At 35.5% G+C, this 14,743-nt stretch overlaps 1 protein-coding gene across 1 annotated transcript in view; it reads left to right on the top strand.

Moving 5' to 3' along the window:
• EPHA3 (EPH receptor A3) overlaps positions 1-14,743 on the top strand; it is a 432,183-nt gene that overhangs the window by 106,007 nt on the left and 311,433 nt on the right. Inside the window, exon 3 of the mRNA XM_004371373.2 lies at positions 1,329-1,989. Coding sequence (XP_004371430.1) covers positions 1,329-1,989 — 661 coding nt within the window. The remainder of the gene's footprint in view (positions 1-1,328; positions 1,990-14,743) is intronic.

Here is a 14,743-nt window from a genome sequence, read left to right as displayed (position 1 = left end):
CAGTTATAAACAGCTGGTATAATCATTGTAGGGTCCAAAGTAACACCAACAATCTGGTGCTAACTAAGTTCAAAGCTTTTCAAAATCTGAGAAACAAAAGAAAGCAGTACTTCACTATTCTAAAAGCCTTAAGAATTTTTTTTTTTTGTGTGTGTGATTTTACAGTGAGGAAACCTGTATTAGGATAACCTGCTATAAGAAAACTAAAAAACAAAACAGTAGCAATTGATTTCTTGCTCATGTAAAAGTCCAACATGGGTAAGAGACGTTGAGAATTTGGCAGTTCACTACACTATGTCTTCTGTTTTTCATGCATAACTCTTAGGTTTATAGTTTTTTAGAGGGGAGAGGAGGTGTTTTTAAATTTTTACTTCAATTTTTTTTTTCATATTGTTGTTATGCTGTTAGGTGCCATCCAGTTGGTTCCAACTCATAGTGACACTACGTATAACAGAACGAAACACTGCCCAGTCCTGCGTCATTCTCACAATCCTGGCTAGGCTTGTGGCTATTGTTGCAGCCACTGTGTCAGTCCATCTCATCAAGGTTCTTCCTGTTTTTCACTGACCCTTTACTTCACCAAGCATGATGTCCTTCTCCAGGGACTGGTCCTTCCTCAATACATGTCCAAAGTATGTGAGATGAGGTGTTGCTTCTAAGGAACATTCTAGCTGTACTTCTTCCAAGACAGATTTATTCGTTCTTCCAGCAGTCCATGGTATATTCCCCAATACATAGTCATTGAAATGGCCAAGTATGTTAAGTTTAAAAAAAAAAAATGCATAACTATAATGGTAGAGAAATCGTTTAGATTCCAATTGTTTTGCCATATACCAGATTTTACCAAAACCTGACCCAAACTGGGAAAAGATACTAAAGATGAATTTTAGGCAGTGGTATTTTTTCATTCTCTTTTAAAATAAGGAAACAAACCAAAACAAAAAACAATCCAAAAAAAAACATAAACAAAACTACTTCATAGTGTCATTGGAGAGGACTGATTTGAAGTTTGAATTCTGGAATTGCTCAATTGTCAAGTCATTTTTCTCTGAACATGCAAACTATAATGCAATCCAAAGATGTTCATCAAAAGTATGGATTACTTTGTGTCACTGAACACAGAAAATCTTGCAAATAATTTAAAAAAAAAAACTATGATAAGAATGATGTGGAGTTACTCCACATCATTTTGGATGACTAACATTGAAGTTTCTGCTTATTTTATCTATTGTTTTATAATTTCTGTGATGCCTTGGACATTCTCATCTAGTATTTATTGTGATTAACTCATTAATTCTGCCTCTCTTCTTTTTCCTTTGATTCTTCAGTGGGAAGAGATCAGTGGTGTTGATGAGCATTACACACCCATCCGGACTTACCAGGTGTGCAATGTCATGGATCATAGTCAAAATAATTGGCTAAGGACCAACTGGGTCCCCAGGAACTCAGCTCAGAAGATCTATGTGGAGCTCAAGTTCACTCTAAGGGACTGCAATAGCATTCCATTGGTCTTGGGAACTTGCAAGGAGACTTTTAACCTATATTACATGGAGTCTGATGATGATCATGGGGTCAAATTCCGAGAGCATCAGTTTACAAAGATTGACACCATTGCAGCTGATGAAAGTTTCACTCAAATGGATCTTGGGGACCGCATTCTTAAACTCAACACCGAGGTTCGAGAAGTAGGTCCTGTCAACAAAAAGGGATTTTATCTGGCTTTTCATGATGTTGGTGCTTGTGTTGCCTTGGTGTCTGTGAGAGTGTACTTCAAAAAGTGCCCTTTTACTGTGAAGAATCTGGCTATGTTTCCAGACACAGTACCTATGGACTCACAGTCCCTGGTGGAAGTTAGAGGCTCTTGTGTTAACAATTCTAAGGAGGAAGATCCTCCCAGGATGTACTGCAGTACAGAAGGTGAATGGCTTGTACCCATTGGCAAATGCTCATGCAATGCCGGCTATGAAGAAAGAGGTTTTATGTGCCAAGGTAAGAGTCTTTTCTATGTCCTTAGAGTGCTATTGCTCCTTACCTGTGAGTTTATGAGCCCAGGCTCACTTGCAGCAAACCATGCCTCAGACTCATCTGAGTCTATCTATAGACTAAGTGTATCCTGACTGACATAGTGATTTTTGATTTATTGTGGAAATGTTAATGTGTTTGATTATGGGATGCCGCATTACACCCCAGTCTTGGTGTTGTATATAGTATTTTTAATTTTTTCTTGATAGTTATTGACTACAGCAGTCTAACGCTAGACCAACTAAGGTAAAAGAATCTCTGTGCCTTTTATTTAGAGGGTAAAATCATTGTTAGCCCTCAGACAATCTAATTCTAACAGAATTAGATACTGTGGTGACTATAGATGTTTGTGTTAATCTGTATCATAGCATTATTTACTTAAGTGCTATAAAATATAGTATTTTCCTCAGTGACGTCTGCTCCTGTAGTAAGTGTTTATATACAAAGCATTAGTGTTTTAATAAAGATTAGCTTATTTCAATATGTAGGCTGGTGTTGGCAGCTTTTGATATATAGAGGAGTATTGGTTTTTTTCTCTATGATTTGGTCCTTTTGTCTATATGACACCTTAGGTTGGAATGCATATTTGATTCTTAATATAGCATCAGGGAATCTGAACTGTATGATCAAGTTGATTTTTATTAAAAACCTCTCTTCAATTGGAATACAATCTATTAAAAAATCATGTTACTTATAAAATTATGATATATCAGATGAAAACTCCCACTTAACCAAACATTTGGTATTTAGCATTAGGCAAGGATTTGTGCTTACAAACACCCTGAAATTACTAAATTTCAAATGTATAAATTAATTGTTCATTCACTGTAATATGAACCCTGCTGAACTCATGTATAAATGCCCAGGAGGACTTAAATAAATAGTCTGTGAAACCTAGTTCATTGGCAATACCTTCATTGTTTGTCATACTCTGTCAAGGGAACTGATTTTGTTATTTTACTCGTGGCCATTCAGTACTTTCAAGTCTATGTGGAAGAAATGAATATACTTTATACATAAATTGTTCTTTCTAATAATCTGAACAGAAGATAACATTTTGTTTTTGACTATAGGCATAGTTTATAGATTTCTTTTTAAGTGACAACAAATAGTACGTGTAGCATCATACATCTCCATGTTATTAGATCCTTAGAAAAACCCCTTCAGAATATGTTACTACCAATAGTTTTGAAACTTCTAAAATTGAAACAACATAAACTACTTGCTTATATACCTGAGTGGAGAGAAAAACTAGATAACCATTGCATTCCATTTTGAATTGTTTTCATCACTAGAATGTTTTATCATGATACTCAGTATTTTTGGGATTTACTTTAAATGAAATAATGAAGACCTAATTCAAGACGGATTAAAAAAAGTTGTCCATTCACTCTAGTATGATCCCTGCTGAACTCATCTCTGATACTCTCACTAGCAGAGGAATAGATGTATCTCCATTTCAATAATGTGTATCAATTTATGCAGAACTATGCCCTGGTGGCGCAGTGGTCAAGAGATTGGTGGCTAACCAAAAGGTTGGCAATTTGAATCCACCAGCCACTCCTTGGGAACCCTGTAGGGCAGTTCTACTGTGTCCTATAGGTTGGCTATGAGTTGGAATTGACTCAACAGCAATGGGTTTATCACCTATGAAATATTCTGTGGAACAAGAAAATGGATCATAATGTGTTTAGATTTCAAATTATTTTTTTATAATTCTTTATTCCTCACTGAGACCGTAAGAAATAGAAAAACTAAGTAGCAGTGAAGTAAATAGAACTACATAAAAGTGTTAATAGAAATAAATAAAACAAATTAACTTATATCGCATGCTGTCTTGCGGACAAATGTTACTAGAAGTATCAGAAAAGAAATCACATTAAGTTATAACAGAAAGTTGCACAACGAATTCAGAGTTGCTACTGTTTCTTTTACCTAATTTTAGTGTACTAAACCATTTTTCTAAAGTGACAATACACTATTCAAAACTATTCCCTGTCAAGATTACTCCTAGAGATAACATTTGTGTCAAAGTTTTACATCCCTGAATCTTGTAGTTGGTCATTTGGAGGAAGGCCAACAGCACCTCAGTGATATAGTAACATTATATTGTCATGGAAATATCTCCTCAGCTATTGAAAATACTGACTTCAGTACAAGAGACATATAGATTAGTAGAAAATTATTCCTAAAAAAAGGCCTCACAAATTAATCAGTACAAATAATTATAGAAGAATCAGAGGTAGCACATAAAATGGCACATGTTTGGAAGAAAAATGGTGGATAAATTTCTTTAGCTTTGTAATTTAAACGCAGACTGAGTTCTTATGATCATATCTTGACATTCACTGGTGTTGCGAGCTAAATTGTGACTTCCTCTGTTTCTCTAATCAGGAAAACTTTGTGTATTCAGGTCAGTATACAAAGTGTCAAGGTATTCTACTTTGTTCTGATTTGTATGTAGTATCTTGCAAGTCTAAACCAATTTTATTTTAACAAATATTTATTTGAATGTATCAGTTTGTGGCGTAATCTAGTAGATCAATCCAATACTCAACCAATTCTATAGCCTGGTATCTATACTGGTATAGGTCAGCAAGGTTTGAAGCTTGTAATTTTACTCTTGTTGTCATTGGTGGTGGTGTTTGTTGCTGTTGCTTTTGTTTTGACTTATCTTTGTTTGTTTTTAATAAACCTGTAGACCAGTCATAATAGCTTGCTATGACTCTTTCACAAATGACCTTTTAGAGACAGAACTTCAGTTCAGGACCACAGAGGCTTAGAAAAAGATTCAGAGGAGAAGATAAGTCAACAAACTTTATGTGTTTGCTGGTATCAGTTTGTTTTTTAGAAAAACAATGAGTTACTCTTTTCAAAAACGATGGAACAACACCTTTAGTACTCTCTACTTGGGGTTCCAGTTCACCCAGATTTTAAACAACACAGGATAATTTCATAATGCAGTAGTCAGTGACCACAGTCTTTCTGTTGTCTAATATGGAAGAAAACAGGACTCATACACTTTGATTCAACAGATATTGAATGAGTGCCTACTTCATTCGAAGCACTGTAATGAGGTCTTAAAGATTTTTTTTTTTTTTTTTAACATTCATTAGGTACTTAGTATATACCAGACACTGCTGATTTGCCAAGTAATCCCCATGGTTTATCTCATTTATTTCTCAAAATAACCTATCGAGCATATACTATTATTATCCCCATTTGATAAATAAAGAAACTAAAGCCTTGATTGGTTGAGTATCTTGCCTAAAGTCCCTCATTGAGTAAGTGTTAGAATTGAGATCTAAAATCAGGCTGTCTGATTGCAAGCGCTGCAGTCTTTCTTTTTTTTTCTTTGAGTCATCATTTTATTGCTATTTTTTTTGGTCTCATACAAAAATTTATACATACATTGTTATGTGACCCTAGTTGCTCTCCCTATATTATGACAGCACACTCCTCCTTTCCACCCCTGGTTTCCCATGTCCATTCAACCAGCTCCGTACTCTCTCTGCCTTCTCATCTCTCCTCTGGATAGGAACTGCCCATTTCGCTCATGAATCTCTTGAGCTAAGAAGGGGCTGCAGTCTTGATCTCAACCAACACGTCTTCTCTATGGTTTAGTCTAATGTAAGAGATACTAGGAAACTCTTTAAAGCCATAAAATCTACTGAAGTTAGAGTACTGCCTGTTGAAAGATAAGTAGGGCCTTAGACAGTGAGCACAAAGGAACCAAGAATTTATTAATATAAGGTATATCTGTATGAATTAATTCTCCATAACATTCTGTTTCTATATTTTTAAGAAGGAAGAGTTAACAGTGAGAGTATCATGATATTTGGGGAAGGCTAAGGTTAGCCCAAGTGACATCAAATAAAATTTGGATATGTGGATTGCAAAGCATTGTAGATATGCAAATAGTCTACCAAATTTATTTCAATAACTATATCTGACTGTCTATTAGTACAAAGTAAGTAATGTGCTACGTACAAGGGAAATATAGATGAATATGTCACCGTATCTACCTTCTAGGAGCTCACAGCCTAGTGCAGGAAACAGATACATAAATGAATATTTTCAATGTAAGACAGACTCATAAATCTTCTACTAGAAGTACAATGTACCTTGGCAGTATAGGAGAAGGAAAGATTAATTTAATAATGAGAATTGTTAATTAATAAGGGGAAGCCTTGGCACTAAGAGTTTAAGGACTCTTTCACTATTGTGCTTTGGAATTTTGCGGGATAGGAAAAAAGGGCAAATTACTTTACACAGTTTACACATTCCAGAGGCAATCTTTATAATCTGTTTATTAATCATGTCAATATCTCAAAGTGTGTTGGAGTCCTATTAGAGTGCTGTCCTCTGAGTACTTGCCACAATGGAGCCTTATACAGGTTCTAAATGTTGTAATTAGGTCATTTTTCTTACTTTAGTAATGAAGTATTTTAAATTATTTATTCCACTCTAGAGAGAATACTGGAGCCCTAGTGGCACAGTGGTTAAGAGCTACAGCTGCTAAACAAAAGATCATCAGTTCAAATCCACCAGCCGCACCTTGGAAACCCTATGGGGCACTTCTACTTTGTCCTATAGTTTTGCTATGAGTCAAAATTGATTTGAAAGCAATGGGTTTTTGGTGTTAGAGAGAATATTGATACAGTTAAATTACAGTGAACTAAGTGATGAAGATGTGGTAATCATTATTTGATGGGAAAAATCATACTGATAAAAATCTCTAGATTTTAAAAAACATCATTGGTCAATTTCAGAACTATAAATAAAACCAAAATTATCTTCTTTACAAGGACCAGAATTCTAACCAGAACATATGTCTCATGTACATAATGCATACTTTCACAACACTCCACTTTTCCTGAAATGAGATAAAGTAATGGGAAGTATCCTTTGACTGTTCAATCAAATATTCAACACTTATTGAGCTCCTAATGTGTGCCAAATGCACATAAAGAGAAAGAGAAAGATGAATATCATCACTGCTAAATCAGTTTGGCTCTTGGTTCAAAAATGTGTAGGGTATTAACATATTTTGATCTCTGCCTTTGAAGGAACATAGAGTCAACTGATTTATTAAACACTACTCCATTCAGGAATTAGCATGCCGTGCAAACTTGAAACATAGAAAAAGCCAGCTAAAGCCAGTTCTAGGAAGGTATTGAGTACATATTACAATAAATGTGTGAAAATTGAAATGCGTATAAAAGATAACTACAAAAAATTCAACTGACCAGAGGTAATTTAAGGAATATTGTTGTTAGGTGCCTTCAAGTCTGTTCTGACTCATAGCGACCCCATATACAACAGAATGAAACACTGCCTGGTCCTACACCACGCTCACAATCGTTGCTATGCTTGAGCCCATTGTTGCAGCCACTGTGTCAATCCCACTCATTGAGGGTCTTCCTCTTGTTCATTGACCCTCTACTTTACCAAGCATGATGTCTCTCCTGACAACATGTCCACGGTATGTGAGACAAAGTCTCGCCATCCTTGCTTCTAAGGAGCATTATGGTTTTACTTCTTCTAAGACAGATTTGCTCGCTCTTTTGGCAGTCCATGGTATATTGCGTATTCTTTGCCAACACCATAATTCAAAGGCATCAATTCTTCTTTGGTCTTCCTTATTCATCGTCCAGCTTTCACATGCATGTGAGGCAATTGAAAACACCATGGCTTGGATCAGGCACACCTTAGTCCTCAAGGTGATATCTTTGCTTTTTAACACTTTGAAGAGGTCTTTTGCAGCACATTTGCCTGATGCAATGTATCTTTTGACTTCCAGACTGCTGCTTCTATGGGTGTTGATTGTGGATCCAAGTAAAATGAAAAGATTGATAAAACCCAAACCAAACTCACTGCCGTCGAGTCTTTTTCAGCTCCTAGCAACCTTATAGGACAGAGTAGAACTACCCCATAGGGTTTCCAAACCTGTAAATCTTTAAGGAAGCAGACTGCCACATCATTCTCCTGCAGAGCAGCTGGTGGCTTCGAACTGCTGGTCTTACAAGTTAGCAGCTGATCGTTTTAACCACTGCACCACCAGGGATTAGTAAAGAAAGTAGGAAATCATGCATCAGAATTGGTTTACTAGAAGTTTCTCAAGTAATCTTTTCAAAATATGGCTTTTGTTTAGATAATTTATTTTTCAGAGTTAACTAAAGAGAAAAAGTGTGTGTATCTCTTTTTATTTACCAGTTACGTGGCTTAAACCTTATTTTGGGCCAACTTTCTGGAACCTGGGCAGACTTATTTTTATGAGATATCAATAATCCTCCTTTTAAAAAGATTGTTGTTGTTAGTTGCCATCAAGCTGATTCTGCCTCTTGAAAAATCAGAAGTATAAAGTAGTTTATTAAACCTAAATCATCTGCTATATTCCTTCAGTCATCGACGATCAAGACGTCACTTGATTTCTTTAACTTGGGACATTGTTAGTAGTGCTTACTTTCTAGCATAACTCTTTTCACTGAATGTTTTCTTTTCAAGGTTGGCAGTTGTGGAAATTTGCATCAATACCAAGGGAATTTCATGATCCTTTTTTTTTTTTCTTTCTTTTTAATCCTGGTTAATGAATTATTTTATCTGCTTCAGCTTGGTTTGGAGAGAAGAAATGAGAATGTTAATGGCTTTTTATATAGTCAATTAATTTCATTTGAGGCAGATACCAGGCGGTTACTATAAATATTCCTGCCCGCAGAAACTTTGTTTAGACTTAGTATACCAAATACCTTATTAATGTCACTGAGGAATCTGTTGGCCTGTGCTTTATCGCTGCACGTTCAGTGCGGAATGCTGACTTTATTCCTTTTTATTTTACTTTAGCAGCTTAAGAGAGAAGTGTGTCTGATGTGATGTAGGATGACATCTAGACTTCTGATGACTGTTCAAAAGTTTGTTTCACTTATGACGTATGATTCCAATGCTTATTCTCCATTCATTTCTCTGTCATTTCAGACGCTCTTTAAATAAGCTGTGAAGGTTTTAATAACAGGATGATTTAAAGATTCTACTTACTCTGAGCTGGAAAATATTGCTCAATAGAACATTCTTAGCCCCTACCTGATTCTACGTGCACAGTCACAAGACACCTTCTAGAATTGCAAGATGTTCATATATTTTAATGAATTCAGAAGTATTTATTTCCAGTTGTTTTTAGACTGGAAGCTACTTGAGCAGTGAGACTACACTTTGTCTTTTTTTTTTAAGGTACATCTAGCCTAGAACCCAGCAGACATGGGTCAGCAGTTTGAATCCACCAGCTGCTCCTTAGAAACCCTGTGGGGCAGTTCTACTCTGCCCTGTAGGGTTGCTATGAATCGGAATCAACGGCAACAGACTTGGTTCTTTTTGTTTGTTTGTTTGATTCTTGAAGATACTGAAACAAGTTTAGTATTTATGTCCCTTAAATTGATACACCTAGGGCTTCAGGCATTGATTCATTCATAAAGACTGCTCTGAAGTTATCAGGTTTCTTAAGTGGAGTTATGAAAAATTCATTTGTTTTCCCTGAGTTTAAAGTGACAGCTCTCCATTCCTACTTAGCCTTTAGCAGTTGCAAACTCAAGATTTTCCAAAGCAATTAGTTTATTTTAATAAAAAATATGCCCCTGATAATAAAAATGCAAATAACTTTTAAATAACAAGTTAAACAAATACTTTATGGCAGCTTTATAATAGCTATAAAACCTTTGATTTATACAAGGTTCTATCTCTTCTCACAAACTTATATGAATTATGGTAGCATTAACAAACATATTGAAAACTTTCCTGACTTTGTCATTAAATTAGAGCTTACATTTAATTGTTCTATTTAGCAAAAGGCTCTTTTCTCTGACAATTGTTTGAGTGCTTGGACTTAGCTGTACCAGGAATATGGCTTATTAGTTGTGTGACTAAACAGTTTAAGCCTCAGATTTCTCATCTACAATATGGATGTAACAATATTTACCCTTTGGAATTGCCAAAGGATGTATTGCTTAGACCATTGTATAGTATTAGCACTGGATGAAAGTTATTTAAACATCATCATTATTGTCAGTCATCAGCATCATAGGACCGTATTACCTTGCCTACTTTCTTGTTTCATCTGTGTGACAACGTTTATATATGACAAATTCACCCACACTACAGATTTTAGATCTTAGAGATACCTTGAGGGAGAGGAAATGTCTTTAATGAATTTATGTATTTATGAATTTATTATTTATTCATTGGTTGCTCACCTTTTTCCAAAGAGGATTTTTTTTCATTGTACTTTAGATGAAGGTTTACAGAACAAACAAGTTTCTCATTAAACAATTAATACATGTATTGTTTTGTGACATTGGTTGCCACCCCCTGACATGTCAACAATCTCCCCTTCTCCACTCTGAGTTCCCCATTACCAGTTTTCCTGTCTTCTCCTACCTTCTCATCCTTGCCCCTGGGTTGGTGTGCCCGTTTAGTCTCATTTTGTTAAACGGGCCTGTCTAACCTTTGGTTGAAGGGTAAACCTCAGGAGTGACTTCGTTACTGAGCTATAACAGTGTCTGCGGGTCATACTCTAGGGAATTCTTCAGTTTCTGTCAGACGAGTAAGTCTGGTCTCTTTTTTTTTTGTGAGTTAGAATTTTGTTCTACATTTTTCTCCAGCTCTGTCTGGACCCTCTGTTGTGATCCCTGTCAGAGCAGTCGGTGGTGGTAGCCGGGCACCATCTAGTTGTGTTGGACTCAGTCTGGTGGAGGTTGTGGCAGTTTTGGTCCATTAGTGTTTGGACTAATCTTTCCTTTGTGTGGTTTTCTTCTTTCTCCCTTGCTCCAGACGGGGGTCAGTGTAGTATCTTAGATGGCCACTCACAGCTTTTAAGACCCCAGATGCTACTCACCAAAGTAGAATGTAGAACATCTTCTTTATAAACTATGTTATGCCAGTTGAGCTAGATGTTCCCGGAGACCATGGTCCCCAGAGCCCTCAGCCCAGCAATTCAGTCCCTCAGGGAGTTTGGATGTGTCTGTGGAGCTTCCACAACCTTGCCTTGTACAAGTTGTGCTGACTTCCCCAGTATTGTGTACCGTCTTACCTTCACCAAAGTTACTACTTATCTGTTGTCTATTTAGTGGTTTTCTTTCCCACCCCTCCCATCCCTCGTAACCATCAAAGATTGTTTCTTATTTTGTGTAAACCTTCTCATGAGTTTTTATAGTAGTGATCTCATACAATATTTGTGCTTTTGTGATTGACTTATTTCACTCAGCATTGATTCATCCTTGATGTGAGATGCTTCAGATTCATCACTGTTCTTTATTGTTGCATAGTATTCTGTTATGTGTATGTACCATAGTTTGTCTATCCATTCATTTGTTGATGGGCATCTAAGTTGTTTGCATCTTTTGGCTATTGTGAACAATGCTGCAGTGAACATGGGTGTGCATATGTCTATTCGTGTGATGGCTCTTATTTCTCTAGATAGTCCTAGGAGTGAGATTGCTGGATCATATCATATTTCTATTTCTAGCTTTTAAGGAAGCACCATATTGTTTTCCAGAATCGTTGTACCATTTTGCATCCAGACCAATAGTGCATAAGAGTTCCAATCTCCCCACAGCCTCTCCAACATTTGTTATTTTCTGTTGTCTTGATTCGTGCCAGTAATGTCGCAGTGAGATGCTATCTCATTGTGGTTTTGATTTGCATTTCTCTAATGGCTAGTGATCACAAGCATTTCCTCATGTATCTTTTATCCATTTGGATGTCTTCTTTGGTGAAGTGTCTGTTCATATCCTTTACCCATTTTTTAATTGGATTATTTGTCTTTTTGTTGTAGAGGTGTTGGATTTTCCTGTAGATTTTAGAGATTAGGCCTTTGTTGAATTTGTCATAGCCAAAATTTTTTTCCCAGTCTGTAGGTTCTCTTTTTACTCTGTTGGTGAAGTCTTTCGATGAGCGTGTTTAATTTTTAAAAGACCCTAGTTATCTAGCTTATCTTCTGGTGTTTGTGTTTTGTTAGTTAGAGTTCGTATCCTGTTAATGCCATATATTAACATTGACTCATTTTTTTTCTGTTGTTTACTTTTTTTTTCTATGACCTTTAGAGTTTTTGGTTTTATATTTAGGCCTTTGATCCATTTTGAATTAGTTTTTGTATATGGTGTGAGGTATGGGTCCTGTTTCATTTTTTTCTCAGATGGACATCCAGTTGTTAAAAAGACTGTAATTTCCCCATTTGATAGACTTTGGGCCTTTATTGAAGATCAGGTGAGCATAGGCGGATGGATTTACATCTGGGTTCTCAATTCTGTTCCATTGGTCAATGTGTCTGGCATTGTACCAGTTCCAGGCTGTTTTGACTACCGTAGCTGTATAGTAAATTCTGAGGTCAGGTAGTGCGAGTCCTCCTACTTCTTCAATAGTGCTTTACTTATCCGGGCCTCCTTCCTCTCCATATAAAGTTAATGATTAGTTTGTTTGTCTCTTTAAAGAATGCTGTTGGTATTTGGATCGGGATTGTATTGTATTAGTAGATTGCTTTGGGTAGAGTTGACGTTCTCACAATGTTGAGTCTACTCCAAAGAGGATTTTAATTTTCTGAGGGGACTTCATTTTTGGTTCACTTAAACCTCAATTCTATTTAATTATGGTCGATAATTCTTCTATTTGATTTTCTTCTTCTAAACAGCAGATGCTCTTGATTTTTTCCATCTGGTATTTGATTCTGTCTCATAGTCTTTCTACCAGTGGTATTTTTTCACTGATTTTTAAAAAGCATCTTTGAAATTATAGAAGGACATTTTCATATAGTATACTCAGAGAGGCTTTTACATTTGAATTTATTCGATTTAATAAATATAGTTCAGGAATCAAACAATGGCAATAGGAAAATAAAATATAAATGCTACATTTCAAAAATATTAAACCTAGATTTTATTCACACAGTGGTTATGTCCTGACATTCATTCTGTAAAAGACTAGATTAGATAGTTGGAGAGGATATAACAATAAATAATGCCCTTGCCTTGCAGGAATCATGTGAATCAAAAATAAATAAGGTAAGCAAGTGAAAATATTTTTCAAATCATTTATTTGACTCTAACTGTAACTGGAAACCCTGGTGGAGTAGTAGTTAAGAGTTGGCAGTTCGAATTCACCAGGTGCTCCTTGGAAACCCTATGGGACAGTTCTACTCTGTCCGATGGCGTCACTATGAGTCAATATTGACTCCATGGCAATGGGTTAGGTTTTTTAACTGTAACTATTTGATTTATTTTAGATATTTATTGTGTACACTTAAGAATCACCTAAATAGTAAAAAAAAAAAAAAAAAAGGCAGTGGATAAAACAAAATAGTATAAATGGTATGAAGTAAATGCCAAATGCATTTATACGAACTGCTTGTGTGATATTATTGCAAATCTTCAATCAAATTATGTCAGTGCACTCTCTAAGCAGTAATTAAAGTAAAAAACTCCTTTTAAATATGAAACAGAGAGGAAAACTAAGGGAGTGTATTTGGTATGTGACTCTAAGTATTGTAGTTCATTTTTGAGTCCGTATGAAAACAAACAGTATAACTATAAACCACAGATTTGCATGTTTAAGAAACCAGAAGAAATGTGAATTCTTTGTTCTGTATATAGAATAAATCAGATTATTTTGAGCAGTCAGAGACAATTTAATTGGAAACATATTTAGGAGAGACATGACTTTGGTTAAATTTAGGGGGTAGGAAGTATTCATCTCTAACCATTTAAATACCTCATAATGAATAAGCACAAGTTAAAAGATCAGCAATGAGCCACTATAAAAGAACTTAAAAATTGCAGGCAATTCCAAAAATGTTGGTAATGTTCTTACATTGGATTGCAATTAAATCAGAGTTACAATATGTTTTAGTAAAATATGGATTCTTTTTCCTTATATGGGTTAACTTTAGTTATATAAACATCAATGCAGTTGTTCAAAGAGGGAAAGATACTAGGTATTTACTCATTAAAATTTACCCCTCTTTATGAAAACCTAAAAGACCATCTTATAGGTCAATGTTAAAGTATTTTCCAAAGGGTCTAACTTAGTTCACAGTCATCCCTAGTTAAGTGTCTGTAGGGTATCTGATTTTACGATATCAAGGTCTTTTTTTTTTTTTTTTTACCAACCTAAGCTCTGTGAACTTTCAGAAGCTTTGTCTGATCCAGTATTTCAAAGATGCAGATAGCAATTTAGGTAACAAATATCCCAAATGCGTAGTCTTTGGAGAACAAAAATAATTTGCACATTGAGTAGTTTGTTTGAGAGTCAGTGGCGAAATATGGACTACGCTTCCCAGGAAGGTATTCCCTATGGGAATCAAACACATGAAAAACATAATTTAAGTTGCAGAAAGGAAAGTAGATCTGATTTTACTTGAAAGGAGTCATTTCTGTCATTGAATTTTCAGTTTCATTTCCAAAGATCAGAATATTGCTTTGCAGACCATTTGCTAAATGTCTATTACCTGTAAACTCATCTGCAAAGCAATTAGAATTTTCCAAGGAAAAGCCACATCTAAGTCCTTTTTCCTGTAAGAGTTGTAATATTGTCTATTTTTAATATATACAACTTATAGTTATTTGGGCATTGTAATGAATATCACTTTGTCATATAGCTCGTGGATCTGCCATGGTAATTTACCATCAAGCCTAGCTGGACCCTGCAGGAAGTCTTGAAATTTCTTTTTTTTTTTTTTTTT

This window comes from Trichechus manatus, unplaced genomic scaffold (assembly GCF_000243295.1).
Source record: "Trichechus manatus latirostris isolate Lorelei unplaced genomic scaffold, TriManLat1.0 scaffold00012, whole genome shotgun sequence".
Classification (NCBI taxonomy): Eukaryota; Metazoa; Chordata; class Mammalia; order Sirenia; family Trichechidae; genus Trichechus; species Trichechus manatus.
The sequence above is the reverse complement of the archived record's forward strand: the minus strand, read 5'-3'. Positions and strand labels throughout refer to the sequence as shown.